This window comes from Salminus brasiliensis, chromosome 14, assembly GCF_030463535.1.
Source record: "Salminus brasiliensis chromosome 14, fSalBra1.hap2, whole genome shotgun sequence".
NCBI classification, from domain to species: domain Eukaryota; kingdom Metazoa; phylum Chordata; class Actinopteri; order Characiformes; family Bryconidae; genus Salminus; species Salminus brasiliensis.
In genome coordinates, this window is record NC_132891.1 from 11,858,184 (window position 1) to 11,876,099 (window position 17,916).

At 41.8% G+C, this 17,916-nt stretch overlaps 2 protein-coding genes across 2 annotated transcripts; both read right to left on the reverse strand.

Annotated features, from left to right (window-relative positions):
- Nucleotides 1–3,137: 3,137 nt before the first annotated feature.
- On the reverse strand, nucleotides 3,138–4,966 carry LOC140577204 (guanylin-like). The gene is made up of 3 exons (XM_072697057.1): nucleotides 4,836–4,966; nucleotides 3,773–3,965; nucleotides 3,138–3,587 (listed from the first exon to the last, which is right to left on the reverse strand). The coding sequence occupies exons 1-3, from the start codon at nucleotides 4,905–4,907 to the stop codon at nucleotides 3,523–3,525; spliced, it is 330 nt and encodes a 109-aa protein (XP_072553158.1). The 5' UTR covers nucleotides 4,908–4,966; the 3' UTR covers nucleotides 3,138–3,522.
- Nucleotides 4,967–8,972: 4,006 nt separating this feature from the next.
- On the reverse strand, nucleotides 8,973–13,577 carry lactbl1a (lactamase, beta-like 1a). The gene is made up of 7 exons (XM_072697275.1): nucleotides 13,277–13,577; nucleotides 12,932–13,059; nucleotides 11,950–12,059; nucleotides 11,435–11,592; nucleotides 11,063–11,310; nucleotides 10,394–10,499; nucleotides 8,973–9,951 (listed from the first exon to the last, which is right to left on the reverse strand). Exons 1-7 carry the CDS (start codon nucleotides 13,360–13,362, stop codon nucleotides 8,973–8,975), a joined length of 1,815 nt encoding a protein of 604 aa, XP_072553376.1. The 5' UTR covers nucleotides 13,363–13,577.
- Between the last annotated feature and the right edge of the window lie 4,339 nt (nucleotides 13,578–17,916).

Consider the following 17,916-nt stretch of genomic DNA (forward strand, 5'->3'; position numbering starts at 1 on the left):
TGCCGCTTGGTGTTCAGACCTCTTTGGGACAGACCGATCGAATGTGCCATTTGGTGTCCCAACCACTTTGAGATGTGCCATATAGTGTGCCGTTTGTTGTGCCGATCACTTTGTAATGTGCCATTTGGTGTGCCGACTGCTATTGGGTGTGCTGTTTGGTGTTGTGACTGCTTTGGGATGTGCCACTTGGTGTGCCAACCGCTTGAGAATGTGCCGTTTGGTGTGCCGACCGTTATTGTCTATTGCTGTACTATTGCCGTTTGGTGTGCCGACCCATTTGGAATGTGCCATTTGGTGTGCCGAATGCATATGGGATGTGCCTTTTGATGTGCCGATTGCTTTTCGGTGTGCCGTTTGGTGTGTGGATTGCTCTTGGGTGTGCCGTTTGGTGTGCTGATTGCTTTTGGATGTGCCCTTTGGTGTGTGGAATGCATTTGGTTGTGCTGATTGGTGTACCAACCACTTTGGGATGTGCCGTTTGGTGTGCCGATTGCTTTTGGGTGTGCCGTTTGGTGTGCCGACAGTATTAGGATTGACCACTTTGGAAAGTGCCATTTGGTGTGCCGACGGCATTGGGATCAACCACTTTGGAATGTGCCAGTTGGTATGCCGAATGCATTTGTGTGCCAACCGCTTTAGGATATGCCGATTGGTGTGTCAACCACTTTGAGATGTGCCGTTTGATGTGCCAACCACTTTGAGATGTGCCATTTGGTGTACCAACTGCTATTGGGTGTGCCGACCGTTATTGTCTATTGCCGTACTATTGCCGTTTGGTGTGCCGACCAATTTGGAATGTGCCATTTGGTGTGCCGAATGCATATGGGATAGGCCTTTTGGTGTGCGGAATGCATTTGGTTGTGCCGATTGGAGTGCCAACCACTTTGGGATGTGCCGTTTGATGTGCCGATTGCTTTTGGGTGTGCCATTTGGTGTGCCGACAGTATTGGTATTGACCACTTTGGAAAGTGCCATTTGGTGTGCCGACGGCATTGGGATCAACCACTTTGGAATGTGCCAGTTGGTATGCCGAATGCATTTGTGTGCCAACCGCTTTAGGATATGCCGATTGGTGTGCCAACCACTTTGAGATGTGCCGTTTGATGTGCCAACCACTTTGAGATGTGCCATTTGGTGTACCAACTGCTATTGGGTGTGCCGTTTGGTGTGCCGACCGTTATTGTCTATTGCTGTACTATTGCCGTTTGATGTGCCGACCAATTTGGAATGTGCCATTTGGTGTGCCGAATGCATATGGGATAGGCCTTTTGGTGTGCGGAATGCATTTGGTTGTGCCGATTGGAGTGCCAACCACTTTGGGATGTGCCGTTTGATGTGCCGATTGCTTTTGGGTGTGCCGTTTGGTGTGCCGACGGCATTGGGATCGACCACTTTGGAATGTGCCATTTGGTGTGCCGACGGCATTGGGATTGACCACTTTGGAATGTGCCATTTGGTGTGCCGACGGCATTGGGATCGACTACTTTGAAATGTGCCATTTGGTGTGCCGAATGCATTTGTGTGCCAACCGCTTTAGGATATGCTGATTGGTGTGTCAACCACTTTGGGATGTGCTGTTTGATGTGCCAACCACTTTGAGATGTGGCATTTGGTGTGCCAACTGCTATTGGGTGTGCAGTTTGGTACCTGTTGGTGTACCGAGTGCACTTTGGTTGTGCCGATTGGTGTGCCAACCACTTTGGGATGTGCCGTTTGGTCTGCCGATTGCCGACCATTAGCCGACCATTTTTGCCTATTGCCGTGCTATTGCTGTTTGGTGTGCCGACCAATTTAGAATGTGCCATTTGGTGTGCCAACCGCTTTAGGATATGCCAATTGGTGTGCCAACCACTTTGGGATGTGCCGTTTGGTGTGCAGATTGCTTTTGAGTATGCCGTTTTGTGTGCCTATTGCTTTTGGATGTGCTGGTTGGTGTGCCTAATGCATTTGGATGTGCCGATTGGTGTGCCAACCAATTTGGGATGTGCCGCTTGGTGTGCCGACAGCTTTGGGACCGACCACTTTGGAATGTGCCATTTCTTGTACCGAATTCTTGTGTACCAACTGCTGTAGGATGTGTCGTTTGGTGTGCCGATTGCTTTTGGGTGTGCTGTTTGGTGCCCATTGGTGTGCCAAATGCATTTGGTTGTGCCGATTAGTGTGCCAACCACTTTGGAATGTGCCGTTTGGTGTGCCGACGGCTTTGGGACCGACCACTTTGGAATGTGCCATTTGGTGTGCTGAATGCATTTGTGTGCCATCCGCTTTAGTATATGCCGATTGGTGTCTCAATCACTTTGGGATGTGCCATTTGGTGTGCCCACCACTTTGAGATGTGCCATTTGCTGTGCCGACTGCTATTGGGTGTGCTGTTTGATGTGACTGCTTTGGGATTTGCCACTTGGTGTGACAACCGCTTTAGGATGTGCCATTTGGTGTGCCGATCAATTTGTAATGTGCCATTTGGTGTGCCGAATGCATATTGGATGTGCCGTTTGGTGTTCCGATTGCTTTTGGGTGTGCCGTTTGGTGTTTGTTGTGCCGACCGTTTTGCCGTGCCGTTTAGTGTGCTGACTGCTTTGGGATGTGCCATTTAGTATGCCTTTTTGTTTGCTGATCATTTTGGGAATGGCTATTTGATCTGGCGAATGCTTTTCTGATGTATCATTTGGGATGGTTGACCAACATGACCATGCTGATATACTACTATGACCAGGCTGACCAAATTAGATAATCAGTTTAACCAGCTTGACAACCAGCTTATTCGAGTTATTCAGTCATGCTGGTAGATCAGCCAGTCCATCTAACTCAGATGAAAACATATAATACGCTGGTCAAGAGCTGTGCTGGTTAACTGGCTTAACCAGCTGTCTTTCCAGCTCAATGTATGTTTCCCCAGGATGACCAGCTTTTTGTAAGTTAAATTAATTTATGTAGATTCTACATATTTTGTTAATGGGGAAACTGATGTACACATTCTCAAGTAAGTGAATTTAACTCTCTTTTTCAGTGCAGGACAGACCTGTAACGCTTAACTGCTAATGCTCTCAGAATCACACTAGAGGGCAGTATTTAGGGTATTTTGATGGCAGCTGTTGGCAGTTTTAATAGAAAGGATGATGCTGACACAAACAAACTGGTATTAAGTCTTTCAGTTTTATTAATAGTGTGAATGTCTGGTATGCAATGTGTTGACATATGCTATATAAAATTGTTACAATTTGAAACGGTAAAAAAACTAATAAAATTTTACATATATACAGGTGGTTCATTACGGGATTGGGATTATTGGGATTATTGGGATATGTGGGATTCTTAAAACAAAACATACTTCTATTGTAACAGAGTGCAAGCCTTTGACAATGGAAATGGCACATACTGCATGCCTACTGCCTCTTTGGAAACGTAGCCTGCAGCTTTATCATGCATGCACTTTAGTGTTGCATAAAAACAAAAATAAAAAAAATAATAATACAAAAATGGATCTGAAAAACTAAAGGAAATAAAAACTGTAGACCACGTTCAACAGCCGGTGCAAGCAGCGTATGCACAAATCTCACACACTCCTATACGGCTGGCAAGGCGTGCTGCAGGAAACACAAAAAGAAATGGTGTCCAGTTCAGCGAAATACTATCAGGAAAAGGATAAGCTGGCTTTATCAGGAAGAGGGTCAATATGAGCAAATATATAAACTTTTACTGTTTCACGTGCAATACCACCCCCCCCCCCTCCCCTCCCCCCTCTCCCCTCTCCCCTCTGCCCTCTGCTTACCAAGCCTGGAGAACGACGCTCGTGCGTTTTTGCTTCGGCACAGAGGCTGGAATTCTTCAGGAAGGTCTGGGTTGTCACACACCGCCACGGCACTGATGGCAGCTCTGCGATTGCTCTGAGTGGCTGGGGCGTCTTTAGCCATGAGGGCCAAAAGTCTTTTCACTGACTCCAGCTGGAAGGAGAATTGTCCTTCCTGGAGGAAGAGGAAAGCATTTACAGTAAAATACGAGACAGTGCAAGATGAGGTGGTTTATATTGGTGGGGTAAAATAAAGTCTAGGGAAAGCTTTGCTAATTCAATTTAATGACAACAAAAAGTATTGTTCCAAAAGAAAAAAAAAAAAACAATAAAAAAAAAAAAATACAAAAAATACCCAAATAATGAGCAACTTGTAGAGCTACTGCCGTGACCACGCCCCCTCCTTGCGTGCTCTCGGGCGCCGGAGTTTTAACGCCATGCCCCGCCTTCGACCACACGCTTAAGCTTCGATAGAGAGCATATAGCCGGACTACAAATCCCATGGGCAAGCTCTGTGCAAAGTCTCTGATGAACATACTTTTGCATACAATTTTTTGACGTTATCTTTTTTTATGGGGGCTGTTTTGCTAGTTCTGTTTTTTTCTGGACTTTTGCCTGATGTTTTGGTTCATTTGACTGTGTAGCTGTGTGCTGCTGCCTTCATTAAAATCTCCCTACCTGTGCTTGTATCATGTCCCCAATAAGTGGTTCCATTAAAGCTGCAGTTCATCAGGCTCTGTTTCTCTCCTTCTTATGCACTCTTGGTCTAAAATTCTCTTATGAAGTTTCTTGCAAATGAGCTTGACTAGAAGACTAGATTAATGAGTACAGTGTGTACACAATCACTAATCCAATGATTGGTAGTAATGTAGCTGGCTAGCAATAACTTCTACATGTCTTACTCTCAGGAATGTCCCTTAAAACCTTTTAGCTGCAATCACTGCACCTGCAACTGTACTATTAAAGCACCACCAGAAGGCTGTTGGGTTAATTTAACAGTGATGCAGGTATAACAGTATCTCCAGTCATGAAGGTAAATACTTACTTGAACATTAACAGCATCTGAGGTCAAGCTGACGGCCAGAATCAGTAGGACAGTGAGTAGTAACGTCTTCATCTTTAGCTCGGCCTGGATCTGAATGCAGCCTACTTCTCAAGCTTCTGTGTTCTGCACATTCTCTGTCTCACTCCTTTTATACAGTTTCCTCTCCCTTCCTTCCTATATGCTCTACGCCCCATGATTAAGCTAGTTAATAAACTGCAAGGCGATTTACAATACAGGCGTGAAAGTCACTTTATTGCTCTAGGGAACGTGGGAGGAAACGTGGGAGAGACAAACATTCAGCGCTAAGGTTAAACGTTAATAATAATGGAATATCCTGTAACACACACACACACATACACACACACATATACACACACATATACACACATGCCAGTGATGTACTTTTAATTGTTACAATTTCTAGATAAATGAACAGGAATAAAAATATTAGCAATGATTGAATGTTGATAATTATTTTGGTTAAATGGTCTTTTGTAAAGGGTACCAATGAAATAAACACTGATATAATGGAATTTCAGCAATTTTAGTATATATTCTTCATATAACCTCAGATGCTGTCCAGCGATTTGTCTTCTGTCCAGCCCGTTTACGCACAAATAACACATTTGAACTCTGGTCTGGTAGGTACAGTGGCAATGGCATAAGACACTGGCAAACAAGGTCAGAGCACAGTGATACCGATTAGCGGCAATGACTGAAAGTTTCGGGGTGGTAATGAGGACTGCAGGGGTTGCACTTATTAATTTAAACTGGTGATTTAACTTTAAAAAAGTTTGTTAACTTCTTGTATTTTACATTCATCCATCCATCTTCTTAACACTGTTTTCTAGTCAAGGTTGTGGTGAGTTCAGGGCAGGAAATACCCCCTGAACAGGTCACCAGTCCAGGGGGTATTCCAATTCACCTACCATGTGTATTATTGGAAGGCGTGAGGAAACACATCAAACACCTCACAGACAGTGGCAGGGGCAGGATTGAACCCCTGGAGCTCTGTTACACCTGCACTACCTGTGAAAAAAATACACATGATTTTTAACTCCTCAGAGCCACCAGTGGTTTTGGGCTTTTCCCCCACTGTTACAACTTAGGAGCAACTCTGCCAGTTTCGACTGCTTTGCATGTAGTTACCGATTAGTTATCCTTAGGGTGTAATAAAAGTCACAGAGCAAAAGAGGTTAACTTATGCTAAATTAAGTTCATTGAACTCTGAACTGTTTTTTAGAACCTTGAGAAAACTAAAAAACTCCTAGAAGCAAATGTCTGATCTTTAAAAAGTTATACATCAACACTTTTACACTGTTGGTCGAGTGCATAGAGTATAGAGCCAGCAGAACCATCAAGTTAACAAGAAAGACGGCTGAAGTACTGAGAACAGGAGAGACCGTAGAGATGGTCAGAAGAGGAACAGGACTACTTAACTTACTCTACTTAAGACAGGTACCGTTTTACACAAGCTGAAGCAAGAGCAGACATGGTTGGATGACCTGGAACTGGAGATGATCCACGGACCATAGGGCCTACAGTGACTGCCAAAAACCTCAACCTCTGTATCAGACTACACTTGAGCTGGAACCAGGACTGGATGCTAAACAGAACTTAGGGCTGGAGACAACAGAGAGCCTGGACAAACCTGTACCCAAAATGAAGGTGTGTGGGATGGGAATTATTTCTTTGTGGATTCAGGAACTCAAATTTGACCTGGAGAAAGGCTGAAAAGCCACCAGCAGTCTTGGTTGTCAGTATCCCTCTCCTGTGCTAGAATGATACTATACTCATGAGCACTGTTTGTAAGTCAGCGCACCAGGACTGATTAATGCCTTCTCGGAAAGAGGAGTTCCTTTTAAATAGGTAAAGTAAGCACTAAAGAAAAAACTCATCCAGCTGGAGGCCTGTCATATTTCCTTGTATGAGAAGGCAGATGACCCAGGATGAAAGTGAGGGAAGCAGATAAAGAGGCAGGAGAGCTTATTGGGGAACTATTTGGCAGAGATGAGGCGCTGTATCATTCTCATGTTCTCATTTTATGCCACATTGAGCCAGAAAATTTCATTTTGCAGTCCAGTCATCTGTGCTTGTTGCAGAAGCGTAATTGCAACATTAATGATTGAAGTCTTCTGGGGTTCCAAAGGCAGTAGGCTGCAACTGTGGGTGAGCTTAATCAAGTATATCCATGACGGATTGTCATTACAGGAAGACAGGTTTATAAAACCAGCAGATGAATCAATACAGGATGAAGCCATTCAGGCAAATAAGGGCAGGACACTGAGGCATGAGGAACTAGGAACTAAGATAAACACAAGACACATGAAATAACACTTACATGTTGATAACAGACATAAAACTTGTTGTTAAAAAAAAACATTGTGCTGACTTTATTGTTTTATTCATCCAGTGCTATGAGTATGCAGTGTTGTGAGTATGCAAGGCTTTGCATAGAGCAGTACAACATTAAACAGACAATGTTTCACTCAAAATTATAATTTGAGTTAATAAAATAAAGAAATAAATAAAACCAGTTTAATTGCTTTCTAACACATTAAGTAAATCGTACATTACTTAATTTTACAGTCAAACTCAAACCTCTTGGATGTTTTCTCCCATTCTTTGCTTTTATGAATGCAATCATGGTCAGCCTTTTTGTTTTTATAAGCAGATTTCTACAAAGTAATGTCCATTAAATAAAAAATATATAGTGTAAAATAAGTGATTGCATAAATATTCACCCCCTTTAAAGTGACTGACCTAATTCGAGGTCCAGGCAGTGGATGCTACTAGTCTCACAATTAGTGCAATGGAAATCATCTTAGTGCAGCGAATGTGTCTCATTTGATTGTAGTGTAAAGACACCTGTCAGGAAGGTCCAGTCACTGGTTAATCAGTATTCCTGGCTACAAATACACCATGAAGACTTAAAAACACTCCACACAACTCGTCAGAGAAAACGTCACTGAAGAGTGTGAGTCAGGATGGACACAAAAAATTCCCCCGAAGTTCAGTTTAATCTATCATTAAGAAATGGGAGGAATATGGCAAGTGTAAATCTGCCTAGAGTCGTCCTCACAAACCGAGTGACCATGAAAAAGATATTTATAGCCACAAATAATTTTACATTAAACTAATGAGTTGGACTAAATGAAATTAACATTTTAATTTGTGGCACAAGTAAAATAAACATTGAGAAAGCAGCGTTATTTAATGTGAAAAATAGATGGAAAGACATTGATTAGTCATAACATTAGCACCACTGACAAGTGAAGTGAAAAACACTGATTATCTTCATCTACAGCAGCATCTGTCAAGGTGGATTTATTAGAAAGTGAGTGAACAGCCAGTTCTTGAAGCTGATGTGTTAAAAGCAGGGAAAACAGACAATAATAAGATTCTGAGATACTTTGACTAGGTCCATATTGTGACGGCTAGATCCTGGATCAGACCATCTCCAAAACATCGGGCAGATCCTGTGGGATTTCCTGGTATGCAGTGGTCAGTACCCATAAAAAGTGCTCCAAGGAAGGACAACCTGCTTTGTGCCTTACAGGGTTAATTATTGGCATGTTATAATGTTACCAGCTTACTCAAAGCATATACAACAATCATCCTAAATTTACATACAGTTTATTAAAAGAGTTTATTATTTAATATTCATGTGCATGCATTCACATTGCATTAAAAAAACACAGACCTGACACATTTCAGGTCACCCCTCACACCAAGGTACATGTCCCAGATGTATAGACATATATTTAGAATCTGAACGCAAACCATTCTATTATCATGTGCTAGAGCTGATCCAAGTGAGCTACGTGTCAAGGCACTTAAAAGTTAACTTTTAATTAAGACATTTAGTCCATATGTATACAGGGTCATATAGAGAGAGAGAGAGAGAGAGCGAGAGAGAGAGACTATTTGATGAAATATATGCTCGCTATTGCATTTTTAAAGACCATAATTCTGGTTAAAAACATATCTAGCACATGCCAGTTAAAATATGTTCTTAATGAGAGGCATTCATTTTCATATCAACATTTACAACACAAATAGAGCATCATTAGTTCAGATTCCCTTAAATGAAATGAGAACACCATGTATGTCCTCACATATGAGCCACAGATTTCCTTAATTGGTAAAAATGGGTTTGTTCGGTATGCGCATCACTTTGTAAGTGTTTAAGCCAGGGGCATCAAATCCAGGCGAACGGTTCTTCTTGGTAAATCTGTAAAAGTTTAACAGCTGTCTGTCCTGGGATTCCAGTGAAACGGAAGCAGTACTGACTTTTAACTCACATGGATACTCCTTCTCAAAGACCACCCGGAACACCCTTTCAGCTAAGTAACTTAGCTTCCAAGTTCTGTACTTCAGAGGGACCATTGCATCCACCTCTGGCCCAAACTGCTGCATAGAAAGCACCCCTCCTGACCCAGCTTTGATCTCATAGAAGGTGATGTTGCTGTAGGTGAAGTAGCCCACATAGGGAGCTGGATCAGTAGGTGGGATAAGGACACGAGGTGCGTCTCTGAAGGCACGCTCCATGGCAGGGATGAGGTAACTGTAGGCCGTGGCCACAAGGTCCTTGTTGGTCGGCTTTGTTCCAGCCATCAAAATGACTAAGCCTAGCTTTAGACGTGGAACGAGAGACAGGGTGGCTGAGTAGCCGTCCAAATCTCCATCTTTACGGATAATCTCATACTCCAGCTGCTGGTATATCTCCCAAGGTGTCCCTGTTTGGTTTGCAAAGTAGTTGGTGTCACAGCGGAGGAGAGGTGTCAGCATGGTCTTGAGGGTGTCATCCCGGAGCACTCGGTGGTTGTATGCCCCCAGCAGGACCATCGCCAACTTGGCCATGTCAGCTGCGGTGGAGTACATCTGTCCCGAGGGCTGATACCAGCCGAGGTCGTAGAGGGGCACGGGCTGTCCACTCGAGTAAACGCCCACTGCCATCTGGCTCTCGGTGTCTGAAGTGATGTCAAAGCTGGTGTCCTCCATGCCTAATGGCTGGAGGATATTCTCAGTCAGCCAGCTCTGGTAATCAGTTCCTGCTACCTTTTCTGCCAATACGTGGGCCAGCAGAGAGAAGGCCAGGTTACTGTAGTGGCATCTGGGGACAGAGAGGAGGAAGGGATATCACTGTCAAAGAGAGCAGACTCAAGAGTGTTGCTGCCCAACCCTGCCTCTGGAGAACTACCTTTGTGGAGAGCTTTAGCACCATTCCTAATTTAACACACTTGATCCAGCTAATCTAAGTCTTCCGGAGCATCTGAATGTTGCAGCCAGGTGAGTAACTGTAGATTAGGGTCGCAACTAAACTCTGCAGGAGGGCAGATCCTCCTCCTTGGCACTATGCTTATCTGTGGTATATACAATTTTAAGTGTTTAATTAGTGCTTAAAGATCTGAGGGCTCTGTGCACTAGATAGATTAATCTCATCAGATATCTGTCACGCTCTCTATGAACTGATGAGGCAAGGTAATGCAGGGACAATGCAAAATGTGCTATGCATGGAGTTCCCTGAGCCCAAAGTTGCAAAGTCGGTCACCTACTTTGTTCCTGGGTCTGCCACGAGAACATCGTCCTGTAACAAGTCAACTGCAGCCTGAGTTTCGCCATTCCAGAGAAGAGTGGTCCCTCTGAGTCGCCTGGGTAACCCTGCAGTCAGTGGTGGATTGTATTAGACAACTTTACGTGCAATCAATAATTTCATTTAGGCATTTAATCAGTAAATGTGATTCAAGCAGCACTAACATTTTGGTCAGTGGTGTCATTGTTTCCTGCATGATCACACCAATATGATCTTCGTTCCAGAATGAACTCACCGAATGGTCTGTTAAGGACACTGCTAGTCTAATTCTGAACAGCCAGTCTAAGAAGATCCTGTTCTGTAATGTATTTTCAGACGGAAGAGCTGATTACAGCAACCACAGTGAGTCCACATTTAGAAACTCTTTAGCTCAATCCAGGCTTCACCTTTTATCTTTTTACATTTATAGTGACCGCAACAGACTGCCATAATCGTCTCAGGTCGAGGTCAGCTGGCTCACTGAAATGCATCTAGCTCAAATTCTGTGTCAAGTGCCACTTTGACTTTTTGTGAACACTCTAGGGCATAGTTAGCCGGTCTGAGTTTACTGTATACCTGATTCTCTTATGAGCAGATTCACAGTGTATGCCAGAATGACTAGTATGGGAAACTCAAAGGATCTAACACTGACCTGATAGTTGACTAGCCATTCTCCTGAGAGTGACAGAGGGGACGCGAAACGGCGTCTCACCACTGCTCCTGAAGGACCCTCCGTCTGGAAGAGACTTCGGTTCTGAAACCCTCTCCTTTCCCAGGGGGTTCTTTATGGTGAAATTCTTTACATACTTCCCCAGAGGGTCGTCCAGAGAGCCCACTTTGCCTTCCTCCCACAACTTGTACAGCATTAGAGTGGGGAAGATCTTAGATAGACTGGCAATTCTGTGCAATTCAGTGTAGAAATGTGCGAGAGTGTGTATTAGATGGATTGCAAACACATTGTTTTTATGGACTGTGCAGCATTTATATAAAAATGATATGCAGGATAAGTATATGGTTTCCTCACCTGTAGACTGTGTACTCGTTGGGTGGGGGAGACGTTGGGTCACTGGCATTTCTTCTGCCAAAGTTTCCATTCCACAGCACTGAGTCATTATATATGACAATGGCTGAGATTGCTGGCAGTCTAGTTGCATCAATGCTGTTCCTCAAAAGAGCATCAACCTAGATAAGAGCAGATTTTTGGGCCTATTAAATTATTTTTCAAGGTGATTGAACAAGCACTGGGGCACTGTGTATTTGTTGATAGCATTGTTCTTCGAATACAGTCTTGGAGGACTGGTATCCAGCACACCTTGGTGATTTCCTGATAATAAATTCACAAAACTGTCCTGGATACCAGCCCCTCAGGACCAGTATCGAAGAGTCCTGGTTTAGAGTATTTTACTGAGATCACTAAATGCAGTATCAATGCAGTAAATGTTTTCTATGCTGTTTCTATGTTCTATAGTTGTTCAATATTATTGATCTAGAATCTGTTATTTCCTTGTCATGGTTTGGTTTCACACCACACAGCCTGACCTTTTCCAAAGCCTCCATGAGGACTGGTATGGGATGCTCCAGTGGTGCTGGTTCCGGAAAGCGTGGGCACAGCTTTTCCTTTTTTACCTCTTGAACTTTTGTATCAGCCACTGAAACACAAGAGAGGAGATATGCTATGAACAAAATTATTGGGACACCTGCTCATGCATTATTTCTTTAAAAATCATGGATATTAAAGAGTCTATCCTGCTTTTGTTGGAGCTACTGTTTCTACTGCCCACAGAAGGGTTTCTACTAGTTTTTGGAGCCCTGCTGTGAGGATTTTAATTGCATTCAGCTACAAGAGCAATAATGAGGTCAGGACATTAGATGATCCCCATCCTACTTCATCCCCTACTCATCCCAAAAGTATTGGCTGGAGCACCACCATTCCAGAGAACCCAGTTCCACTGCTCGACAGCTCAATGCTGGGGGGCTTTTTACCCCTGATATTTATACCCCAAATATTTATCTTAGTTTTTTTTACATTAGTTATCCATACAGTCTAAATGCTGAAATGTAATTAGGACATTCAGTCAACTTCTGGCTGTTATCGTGAAATATTAATATCGCATTTACAGTTACGTAATGCAGTGTGGATGTGGAATGGAGGGGAACGTTAGGGAGGGTACTCATCATAATGGAGTCTTTTATGTTCACTCTGAACTTCCCTCCCCCAAGTGATAATCAGGCTTTCCAGTGCAAAGTAATCTGCGAGCCACTATGTCAAGCTTTGTGTAATCCCCAGGCTTCCCCTGCAAACGATCAATTAAGCATAAGGAGATCAAAAAGCCAAATGTACAAATGTACTTGCAGGCATTAAGTGCACTGTAAGCACCTTTTTCAAATGTCATGCCCCACTTTGAGTAAACCGAAATCCATATTTGCTACTAATAGTGAACATGACTCTGAAGCTGAGGTGTGCAAACTTGCATATTTAGAGAGTCCTGCTCATTACAACACAGCATTTTTCCATTCTCACCTGGTTTTGCTTTGGGAAGCCTGTACTGCCAAATGAAACAGCCAGTCATGGTAAGAGAGAGTAGGAGGAAGAAGACCATGCCCAGTTTGGTCCACTTCACCTTCATAGTGGGTGTTGGGTCCACTGGTCTGGAAGGAATAAAACATTCAAGAGAGAAGCTGCAGTTAACAATATTCAGTTCTTGGAGTAACATCCAGTGATGCCCCACTATCCAATGATGTTCAGTGTCATCCAGAACTTCCACAATACTATTCCAAGAAGAACAATCCCCAACCTCTAAAGCAAAAAATACTTTATACATTATTATTTTTTAAAATATTTTCCCAGTTAGAATGTTCTCCTTACCTCAAAGTATGATCTGCCGAGACACTCAAGGAAACAGGCTGGCCATCATCATACAGTTCTACTTGGTTCCCAGATGAGTCCACCATTCAGATATTCGTAAACGAAAGGAACATTTCAGCAATCAGGGGACAAACACATCCTGCATTTACCATTCGCTCACCAGTTGCAGTGTAATCCCAACATTCTCTGTCTTCTCACTGTTAGCTCCACCAACTGTAGGCCTACACGTCATAATCTGGAGATATCCTCTTCTAACGCCTCACACCTTACGCCCACAAGGGAATCCTTTTTACAAATCCATTCTGCCCATTCAGTTCATGACTACATGGCTTATGTACACAGAGTCTGTTTAATACACTTACACAGCCTGCAATCTCTGAATGGAAAACAATAGCCCATGTCACATGGGTCTTTTTATTCTTTTTTTTAGCCTGGCAACAAGAAGTTAACAGTTGGTGGGCTGATTGAGAGATCAGACGCTGCTGCTCCTGACCATGTTCTTTGTCCCCAAGGTGAAACGTAGTCATGTGCATAAGTACAGAGCAACAGGATAGGATTCAGACTTGCAGAGGAATCTGTAATGTGAACTACAACTACATCCACCATGAGCATATTTATTATTTTTATTATATTTATTTATTACTTTATGATTCTTAGCACCTGGGTCACAGAAATGACCGGGTTTACTAACTGGTCAATGTTTTACTTTACTTCATTAACATTACCAAGACAAAGTGTTGTGTAGTGTTGTCACAAACTTCTGTTACCAAAGAATAGCCCCCACCAGTTTGTACAGACGCCCCTGAAGTTACTGAATAATACACCTTTTTTCTTTTTTTACCAAATCAACTAAACTTTGGAAATAATCACATTATTATTTGGGATTACAGATTTAAATACACATAAAATAAACAAATACAAATAAAATCACTATAAAAATAACATCATACACCTAGGGCAAAAATAGATTAGCCTTTATTCTGTTCTTAGTGATGAATATCTTTTCTTACAAAAACAAACTAAATGTGTCGGTTTCGACATACAATATGTACCCGATCCTACACACCATTAACCACCAGCCTGCATTTAAAGATACGGCTCTCTGTCTTTTTTATGCATGCAGAATTGTTGTAAACAGATGGTGACACATTGAATTATGAGGAACTGTAAATCTAAATGTAATCAGCCTGGAAGACTAATGTCTAATGTTTTCCTCTGTTATCAGTTAATAAAATTCCGGCATAATGTTTTGACAGCTCCAGCCTTCTCTGACACACTAATATTCATGACTGATGAGGACTCGTTTTCCAACGATATTGTAAAATCAGTGTGGAGCGTTAGTCTATTCCTGTAACAGTCATCATATTTTGTTATTATTTATTTTCCATACATTAGTTGTACTCATACGTTAACACACTACAAGCACTATTGTCTGAAGAGTGTACTTTAGTACTGGTCATAATCAGTAGCAGTTATGCAAGAAGTCATGCACTGGTCCTTTCTTAAGAAAGAGCACAAGAGGGCAGCAGATTCTTCCATATTCTTTTTTCATTTTCCACCAGCATCCAGCATTTATTCATCATAATAATAACCATTAGAACAGATGACAATTTTCATTCCAAAACCCTGTGTTGCTTATCTGGTTGTTATTGTATATTATACATGACTCGTAATAAAAACATGTTTTGTTTTGTAATAATGACAATAACAAATCCTACGCAATCCAACTTCCAACAGCTCATTAGACTGAAATATAAGCAAAAAGTGATGGAAAGGGTTTTGAGTGTTTAGAATGTGTTATGCAACTAAACCTTTCACAAATACTATGGATGTAGTTTACTGTGCTATCAGGGCTCAATTTGAGAGGGAGATACTACCTCACCCCACCCCCAACTCTAGATGTAATCACTTATTCAGTGATCTGTATGATGGATAATATAAATCCACCCATGCACTAAAATACATCAATTATACTAGATTTCCATTCAAACATATATCTAGATTAGAGTTACATATATGTGCATGTAGTTGTGATTAATATTAATATATTTTCTATATACTCGTGTCATATTTATATTTTTATATCTATGGATTTCATTATTTGAATGTATTAGAAATTTTTGATGTTATTGAGTATTTAATGTATTTGATGGTATGAGAGAAAAAGATATCTGCAATTTTATATTTTCTGAAGCTGAAGTAAAAAAATACATTTTTGGTTCAGTTTTGGGTCATTTGAACTAAGTGGATTACAATTTGTCCACTGCACACAGTAGTATACTGCATGTAGCAAAACAGACATAAATCTTGACATCTGGAAATATTAAATAAATAAATTAATAAATAAAGATTATATGCACCCTTCTGAAGCTCCTTTTTCTAAAAGTATGTCATAAAATGTCAGATTTATTGCTTGCTCAAAAGCCAGTTCCAGAGTGAATGGCACATGAAATTACAGCCACTAAAATGGGCTTCGCTGACTGCCAACCACTTGTTTGGTTGACCTACTCATTTCACATAGGAGACCTAGTTTTGAAAGGAAACAGAGTGCAGGTCTCCAGGTCTGCGCCCTTCACGGCATGCCTGTCTGAGCTTTAAATGCTGGCGTTTGTCAAGCACATTCAAGCATACACCAAACACATGGACATTTGGAATAACATCACCTTATGCCTGTTAGAGTAAAAATCATGCTTCGAGCTAGTCATCCACCTTCTTCTATCCTTAGAGTCTTGCCTCTTCTTTGGAAATGAAAAAGGCTCTGTTATGTCTATGGATGATTAATGAAGACTCCAGCACATTTTGTCGTTTCCAAATGGATGATAGTCTCACCGGCTCGACTCGGCTCAACTTGGCTCTGGCCACCGTAGGGGGCACTGATAGGGACCAGACACACTTTCCTTTCTTCTTTTTTAGTGAAACTCTCCCTTTCTGTCTTCATCTCTCCCCGTCTCCATCCTTGCCGCTGACCCAACCCAACCTTTAAGGCACCGAGGGTGCTGTTCAGCCTTCCATATCGCTCGCTATTCGCAGGGCCTTATTCACAGAGGGGCATGTCCATGCTCCAGATATTAAATTACTCATGAAATATTTGCTTGTCCTCCAGGCTTCGTGGCAGTCTTAACAGAAAACTCCGCCAAGACCCGGAAATGTCAGAGGGAGCAAACTTGTGTCACCCCTGAGTGCAAGGTCAATTTTTCCAATTTAGATCAACAGCATTAGAAAGACAGCCACATATCACTGCCTGTTAATGTCAAGGGCCTGTATATGGCGGGACGGAGTCGGGCGTCATGCTTGTTTCTCCTCACCAAGTACGGATTTGTGGGGTTTTTTTTCTGACACACAACATTTGACAGTATATAATCTAATACACTGTAGTTCTACATCACTTTGAAACATATCAATCAGACATGTATGAGCCTTCACAAATGAATGAGGTACTGCTTAAATTGAACCATTTTCGTGACCTCAAAAACTGAAGCTGTGAAAGGTAACACATTAATAACAGCTTTCACACATTTTCCTACCCTTCAGACCATGTACAGTAGTAGAGGCCGAAGCTCAACTGCTCTGCTCTGCACTGTATATTACTATGTTAAAATATGCAATTGCATCCCAAAATTGCTTACCCAAATAGAAATTATAAATGGCAGTCCCTTCAATGGACTGCAAAGTGCAGCTCCAGTTTCTCTCAAGAAACTCCACTGTAACAAGAATCCACAAACTGTATAAACAAGAGCAAGAAATATTTGGACAGTGACACAATTTGTGTAATTTTGCTTCTGAACACCACCTTAGTATTCAACATGAAGCAATCAAAATATGATTGAAGTGCAGATTTTCAATCATAATTTAATATGTTTAACAGAAATTTTGCATTAAATGTTCAAGTTTAGATTTTCACAGGTTTAAATCAGACAAATTAACATTTATTAATATAAGGACCATTTTAGCACTTGGATGCAATTCCTTTACAGTCAATGACGGCCTGAATTCTGGACACCATGCACAATTCCCTGTAGAGATTCTTTGCTAGGCCTTTACTGTAGCTGTCTTCAGCTGTTGCTTGTTTGTGGGTCCTTCCGCCTTCAGTTCTGTCTTCAGAAAGTAAAAAGCATGTTTAACTGGGTTGGGTGAGGTGATGTAAAATGACTGACTTTGTCATTTGAGAATATTCAATTAATTTGCCTTAAGAAGCTCCTGGGTATCTTTTGCAGTATGATTTGAATCATTAACCATTTGTACAATAAAGTGCCCTCCCATCAGTTTTGCAGCATTTGGCTGAATCTGAGCAGAATGTACAGCTCTATACACTTCAGAAGTCACCTTATTTCTATCAGCAGTCACATCATCAATAAACATTAGTGACCCAGTTGCATTAGCAGCCAGACATGCCTGTGTCATAACAGTGCCTCCACCATGTTTGACAGACAATGTGGAATGTTTTACATGATGAACTCTCCCTTTGCATCTCCATAATCTTGGTTTCATTTCTTCTGTGAGTGTAATACTATATTTATTGAGTTTTTCATTTCTTGAGTTTTTCATTTCTTCAGTTCTTGAGTGTTACCAGTGGCTTGGATCTTGAATTAGACTCTATATTTTAATGAATAAGGGTGTCTCTCAATTGTAAACTATCACAG